Source organism: Euphorbia lathyris, chromosome 2 (genome assembly GCF_963576675.1).
Source record: "Euphorbia lathyris chromosome 2, ddEupLath1.1, whole genome shotgun sequence".
In the NCBI taxonomy this organism is placed as follows: domain Eukaryota; kingdom Viridiplantae; phylum Streptophyta; class Magnoliopsida; order Malpighiales; family Euphorbiaceae; genus Euphorbia; species Euphorbia lathyris.
In genome coordinates, this window is record NC_088911.1 from 115,485,480 (window position 1) to 115,493,062 (window position 7,583).

General features: G+C 33.9%; 1 protein-coding gene across 1 annotated transcript; it reads right to left on the reverse strand.

Annotated features, from left to right (window-relative positions):
* Positions 1-3,610: 3,610 nt before the first annotated feature.
* LOC136219580 (rab GTPase-activating protein 22-like) lies at positions 3,611-7,340 on the reverse strand. The gene is made up of 5 exons (XM_066007039.1): positions 6,689-7,340; positions 6,017-6,149; positions 5,891-5,940; positions 5,542-5,595; positions 3,611-5,109 (listed from the first exon to the last, which is right to left on the reverse strand). The coding sequence occupies exons 1-5, from the start codon at positions 6,841-6,843 to the stop codon at positions 3,870-3,872; spliced, it is 1,632 nt and encodes a 543-aa protein (XP_065863111.1). The 5' UTR covers positions 6,844-7,340; the 3' UTR covers positions 3,611-3,869.
* Positions 7,341-7,583: the final 243 nt, after the last annotated feature.

The following is a 7,583-nucleotide window of genomic DNA, read 5'->3' on the forward strand; positions in this document are numbered from 1 at the left end:
TCCTTATAACTCTCTTTCCATCTTTCCGTTTCTCTCTCTAACTCCTCTCTCTTTCTCTAAAAAAACTTTCAATCTTTCTAAGTACTCTCTATCTATCTGTTGATAAAATTTACCTTAATTAAAATTGTCAGGGAAGTTTTTTTTATGTCTTCTTTACCACCTATAATCTCATTTCTTTCTTTTTTGGTTGATTTAATTAGTATTTCTTTTTCTCTTTCGATAAATCCTATTTTTTCCAATTTGTCTGGGAAACTCAATTTAAACAATTATGGTTTCCAATTCAAATCATAACCTTTTTCTTTATTAAAATTAATTGAGCCCAATTTAAACATTATTTTTTGAACTAAAAAACTGGTAAAAAAAACCAAACTTTGGTTATGGAGGAGTAGCACGAACAATATTAGATTCCGACAACTTTGATCGTGGACTTGAACTTTGGTTGTGAAATCGGGTTTTTTGTTTTGGATTAAAGAGGTGGGGATGCTGATATGTATAGCTTCGAAGTAGCTTAATAATGGATCTCTGCACCAGAGAGAAAGAGAAGAAGACAATGCTATGGAGGCGATGAGGACTAAGCACGATATCAAAGCCATTACTGCTCAGCTATAGTTTCTAATCAGGTTGTTGTTTTCAATTTTTTTTTACAGAAACAAAGATGGAGGGAGATGAAAAGGAAAGTGTGAAAAAAGAAAAAATATTATAGTTGAGAGAGAAAGTAGAGAGAGAAAGAAAATGAGACAAGAAAATAAAAAATGAAAAAGGAAAGGTAAATCCAGTGAAGGAGATAAGGGGTAAAAAAGTAATATTTATTTGGTGGGTCTTATTTAGGGGCAATAGGGTAATTACATATTTAGTGGGTCCCACTTTTTTAAAGAATGAGTTGAAAATGAGTGACATGGCAATTTGACTTGTATTAGCTGGTCATTTTTACCTGCTGTACACCATAGTGGGAGGTCACCTATAAGTTCGTACATATTAGTGAGACAAATTGAAGGTTGTACACCAAAGTGTGAAATGGGGTAAAGGTTGTATACCATCGGTGAAATTTACCCTATATATATACTAAGGGGCCGTTTGTTTCCGGGGTTTCAAGAAAGGGTAAGGGAATGAGGAGGTTTCATTCCTTTTGTTGGTGTTTGTTTTATCAATTCAATCATTCCCTTCACCCTCTTTTAGGTTTGGGTTTGTCCCTAACTCCTCTAATATCATTCCCCCCAACCCCCTAAGGTTTTCCGTTCCTTTTCTCCTCTTTCTCACTAATTTAAACATCTACTCTCTTTATAAAATTTTATTTTAGTCTCTATTTTGTTTTTAATTTTATTTTGATCCATATATTTATTTATTTTTACTTTTTTAATCTTTGGATTAATTTCACTTTTGATCCTTATACTTATATATTATTTATTTATTTATTCTCAAAAAAAAATTGACTAATTTTTACTTTTTTATTTTTATTTTGATCCTTATATTTATTTTTTTTATTTTTTTATCCCTAAACTAACCTCACTTTTGATCCTTATATTTATTTATTTTTATTTTTTATCCTGAAAAATAATTTTGACAAATATTTTTCCTTTATCATATTATTCGGTTTTGGTATTTATTTTTAATTATTTTAAAATAATTATTTTCTTTTTAAAATAAAATATTTATGCATTTTCTTTGATTTATTTTATTTCTGTTTCTTCAGTTTCATCGTCTTTTGATTTTAATAGTTGAATAAATTGATTTTCATTCTTGTATTTACATGTGATTAATTTATTAATATAGACATATTATTGTATAGAAATTATGGTTAAAAATACAAGTCTAGTTTATTAGCTCATTTGAACCAAACAACCACAAAGGGAACTATGGGTATATCATTCCCTTTGTGGAACTGAAACAAACAGAGAGAAGAGAATTCAAGGTCATTCCTTTCTCCTTGTTTCCCTTTCTTGATTCCATTCTGTTATCCCTATGCGAACCAAACACCCCCTAAAGGTATTTTTGGAAACCATGTATTGTAAGTGTCTAGTTTAGTAGCATATGTTGAAATTGGTCTAAAAATATAAATGGATCTTCAATTAGGTTAGTTTTGTAAATTTCCCACTACTTCATTTAAACCAACTGAAATTAACTGTTAACAATTCTTATGAAATCAGAGCACCTTTATTTAAGCTTTCTTTAATGATATTTTTTTTTTTTCTTTTTGAAGTATATTTGTCAAAGTTATTTATAATTGCCTATGAGTTCAGATTGTGGTTTGAGAACTTCATAAAAAATTTCTAACTCAGCTCAATTACATTTTTATTATTTTTCTTGTTACCACATGGAATATTTAAATTAATTGGGTTCTCACAATTACTTAATACTCTAATACTATAAGTTAAAAATAGACAACCAATAATTAGAAGTAACTTAACTTGAAAATTAATTTATTTCTTTATGCAACAAGACTAAGAATGTAAAGAGGGTAAAAGCAATTAATACCAATTTAGTGTGTAAAAGGAGAAAGTGGGACTAACTGGTTGGCTCTCACCACTATCATTAATTATTATTATGAGAATTAGATTGGTCTATTGATTAAAGAAAAACACATTTTATTTCACCCTTTACTGGACAAAAAGTAAATTTTGTGTTTTTATCCTCTCAACCAAATTTGTGATTTCAGGTTGGCTGAAAAGACTGAGGTTACAGCCTGTAACCGATTCAAGGCGAACTTTGATTTGCTCATGCCCGACTCGTCCAAAAATTGACGAGTTCGAATTCAATATTCAGTTCATAAATTGCTCACGAGCAGTTTGTTGATTCTGTTCATGAACTTCGCTCACAAACAACTCATTAATTATGTTCATTAATTATATTAATTTGAGATTTGTTTCACATAATATTACATAGTTCTGAAACCAACAAAACTACTTTATTTTACATTTAGAAAAACCGAACTAAACTTGTTCATGAACATTATAATCGAGCTTGTTAATGGGTTTGTTCATGCACCTATAACCAAGCATGCTCACGAGCTGAGTTTCATCGTGCTCAAACCCGGCTCGTTTATAAATCAAGCTGAACACAATCGAACTTTTATCGAACCGAACACCGAGCCGCTCTTGAGCGGCTCAGCTCAATTTACAGACTTAGTCCTAGTTACAGCAGCTTTTGTTATGAGAAAACAGAAAAAAGGGGTTCTATTTTATATTCAGTCAAACCAACTGTGCCAATTAACATAATTATAATACCCCTTTATCTTTTGAAACAATAATAATCATTTGATTTAGATAAAGTCAAATCCAATCCAGTCAACTTTATTTGATTTAGACAATGATCATAATTTTGTCCTAATAATGGATGCTTCCTAAACAATTTTAATAAGAGGTTACTTCATTAAAGGAAATTTTGCTTTTTCTTTAATGATGATTATAAGAAACACATTGTTTATCTGCCAAGAAATCTGTTTTACTAACATAATCTTACTACTATTTGCTAAACTACAATTCAGCATTAAGATAATAATCTAAGGACAAATCATAATCTGCTGAAGCTACAATCACCTATAATCCTGGTTTAATCAAACAGCTTCCTTCCAACAGAGTTAAAAGTTCAGAATTCAATCCATTAAACAGTAGACTGTTGGAGAAAAAATTTATATATCATAGGGATTGAATTCTCAAGATTCCGTAATCCTCGTCTAATACAGAATATTCGTGGAAGATACAATGCATACCTGTTGTGTTGAATACAATATGGCAGTGGAGACTCTTGTATTTGAAGGTGCGGTAGAACTATACTTCTGTATTAAGTAGACACCCTCTGGATACTTGATATACCCGAAAACAAGAAAAAAGAATCAGCAATTCCGGTTAGCGGACATTTGTGAAAATAAGCCATCAGAAAGTCGTCTCGATCTTGTCATGAAGGGTGACTACTAAGTCATGTGCATCATCTAGGAGCTTCCATATATTAAGTTGTCCAGCCATGCTATTGCACTCCCTTAAAATGTCATCCGTGCTGTTATATTTCTCTATAATTAATTTCCTTCTCTGTAATACGGATGCAGCAATAGCATAAAGCAATAAATCGTCTGTTGGCGGAGCACGTTGGCTTATCCTGCTCCATGCAGACTTTCTAATGCCTGCCCTTATGGCTGCCTGATCTGCCCACATCACCTCCCAGAGACAAAGTGTCTGCTCGAATGTGAGTTCCCTCCGAAACAACACTACCACCATCCTATAAACAAAAAAGCAATCATCAGCCTGCAGCTTCTCCAGGTGCCTGAAGAGATGTGAGTCTTTGCATTTGATAATCTTTGAAACAATATTCAATTGCCTTCGGATTCCCACTTCATCTAGTCTAAAGTTATGTCGAGCCTTTTTCATGTATCTTACGAAACACCAGAAAGCCTCGTGATCCTCTGGAATAACTGTGATTATTGGAGATAGCAGATCACTCATGCCTTGACAATATCCAATCTCAGGGTCATAGAGCGCATAGGCTTCAAGAATAGCAACTAATCGAGCAGCATGAAAAACTATGCACGGTTCCAGATGTTCATAATCCTTTAACCCCACAGCCTCCGCAGCACTGTATGCTCTATCCTCTGATATTAATGCCTGAGATGGGGAGTATGGTACCCATTCTGAATTCGCACGCAGCGCATCAACACGAATAATTCTCTGCCATGTGGAGAAATTCTCAGTGGCATGTTGGTTTGAGTGGAATTCTGTCCTTGAAGGAGAACTTAACTTGTTGGAGGGTACATCAGGGTCATTCTTTACTTGAGGATCGTTCTTTTCTCCGCCCTCAGAAGAGCAAGAAGCGTGAATGACTTCAGGATCATCAGAAGACTCCGAGTCTGTTGACTCAGTGTTTAGTATAGATCCATCAGTTTTTGCCAATTGTTGTGTTGAACTATCAATTCCTTCCAACAGTTCACAAGAGTCATCATCATTAGTGTAATCAAAATCTGGATTTCTTTCCTCACTGGAAAGTGATTCCCTGGCACTAACCACATCTTCATAACTAGAAGTATCCGAGTATTGAGCTTCACCCCTTTGGTCCAGTTTAAAGCTCCCACTGCCGCATTTTAGAAGCCGTCTGCATTGCCTCCGAAGCTTCTCATATTCTTTTCTGTAACAACACATTCAAAAACAAATTGTAAGAGCAACAAAGGAAGGTTGCACACATTAATATCCTTAAACTTCAAGATATCTCTCAAAATCCATGTACTTGCATATTCTTATCAACAGTGCCTTCTTTATCAGAATCTAAAGCTAGACATGTGAATTACATTTCATCTACTGCTCGCTTTTAATTCAGTTTATAATTTCCTCAAATAAATCTTTCTGCTTTTTACTTGAAAATCTGTCATATTTTGAAGAATTAGATTTTAGCAGAAGGATATTACAACAATAACAACAAAGCCTTAGTCCCGAAATGGTTCGGGGTCGGCTAACAACAAAGCCTTAGTCCCGAAATGGTTCGGGGTCTACTTATCTAACATTACTGAATCCAAGTAGCTTAAAGGACGAAGTAGACTCTTCTACGAATGAAACGAAGTACCTTTTTTGGGTCCTTATAGTATCTCTTTCTTCTTTTGTGCTGTCCAAGCTATAGCTGTTACAATAAAAAAAGTGCAAACCAAGATTATCCAGTGACATACTTAAAAAGATATTCAATGCTAAACGTCCATAAAAATAACTGAAACTAATCAGCTGCAATTGATGGCATGTTGAAATAAAATGAACAAAAATAACATTCGCAATCACGGTGCTTGCGATATAGCAACATGTAAGCTGAGATTTTACTATCATAAATAACAATCCCAGTAATTGAGCTAGATAATGTAAAACCAGAAGATATAACAGGCAAAATATTGAGGCTAGAAGTGAGCAAGGTTAGATATGCTTACACTCCAAGGAGGAATGGCCAGACCTCTGCTCTAATACTTGGATCTACACCCTATATGAGAAACATAAGATATAAGTATGATATTGCAAAAGTGTATAACATAATCACAACTAGTATAGTTACTCACTCCGCTCCTAACTTTTTTCAAAAACTTAACTCCAGTACCATGGAGTTTTCCTTCCGGCGTAAACAAACTTCTCCATTGCCGAGGAGAAAGAGCATGTTTTCTTTTTCTTCGTGACCATGGAGATTTAAGATGTCTGAAATGACAAAAACAAACATATGAACATTCTGAAAACAACAAGCAACAATTTATAAGACAAATAACTTGTTAACAGGCCAAGTAGCTGTGCAATTTTTCTTTTCTTCTTCTTTCTTGTTTACAGGCACAAGTAGGATTTTGATTAATTAGATGTAACCTTATATGAAGAGCTAATTTACACATCAGTTTATCAAGCCAAAACTAACACAGGGGATGAAAAACGAAAACCATTCACTACGAACTTATCAGAACCATTGGTTATGTGAATGAAATTTCAAGACCGCAGTAGCATTTATATGATGAATAGAGCAAAAGCTCCATCCTTTTTGCCAAACAACAATCTAAAGCAACACAAACACATGTCTATTCACATCCATAACCTTGAAATCAAGTAGCAAAATGCAGTAAGTACTGAGAAAGAAAAATAAATTAAAAATAATGCTGGAAAGTTAACAGATCCGATCTGAAATAGGAAAAATTAAAAATAATGTAAGAAAGCAAATGAAACAGGAGAAAGAGGGGAAGAACAACACTCACCGATCAGAAGAGGAACAAGAAGCTGGTGAGGAGGAATTAACAATTAAAAGAACTGAACGCAAATGAATCCATGAAGACGAACTTGATGAAGAGGATGAAGGGGAAGACGAATTTGATGAAGAGGACGAAGTCTGACTTCGTCTTAAAGCTTTCATTTACTTTAATTAATGTTTTATTTAAATTAAAAAAATCTCACTTCCAGTAATCAGTGTCACTTACAAATCTAAAACCAAATGAGTTTTACCCAGCTCCAATTCTCCTTTACCTATAATTTTTTTTCTTTTTGCTCTCATTTATAACCTAGTTGTAGTGTAGAATAAGGAAGAAACCAAAGTGATTCCCTCCAAGGAGGCGATGAGCAGAGGTGAACTGAACAGTGGAGCCACCAAAGTCCAGCGGAATCCACCAGTGCCGCCAGAGCTATGGATTTTAAAAAGAATGTTGTCGCTGCTGTTGAACATTGAGGGGACTGGATCCAAGAAATTGCAGCAATGAAATGCACTTATCTTCTTCCTCCTCCTCAGTTGAATTGAAGTCGCCGGAAAGTTAAGAAGCAGCGGTTACGATGAACTTAATTTTTTTTTTTTTTTTGGTTTTGGATTAATAGAAAAGAGGGTGAAGAAGAGCGAAGAGTATGGAGAGCAAAGGGAGTGAGTAATGAAAAAGAAAGTTAAAGTAGTGTTAAATGTTGATCGAATCTGCACGCGCATTCTATACGATACTCGCTTTCCCTTCACCAAATGCTACTCGTCTTATGACTTTTGTGGGCCCTCCATTATTATTTTTATCTTTTTCTTTTTCTTCTTCTCATCCCAACTCTTTTTCTTTTTTACATTTAATATTTTTTTTTAAATGTTAGGCATTTTTTACTTTTATTGTTTGCAATTTTTGCCAA

Bases quoted from the DNA above. Each gene is read 5' to 3' on its own strand.
- LOC136219580 (XM_066007039.1), bottom strand. From the start codon at position 6,843: ATGAAAGCTTTAAGACGAAGTCAGACTTCGTCCTCTTCATCAAATTCG. The intron at 6,150-6,688 runs GTGAGTGTTGTT...TTGTCATTTCAG, and splicing joins TCTTGTTCCTCTTCTGATCG to ACATCTTAAATCTCCATGGT. The intron at 5,596-5,890 runs GTAAGCATATCT...TTATTGTAACAG, and splicing joins TGGCCATTCCTCCTTGGAGT to CTATAGCTTGGACAGCACAA.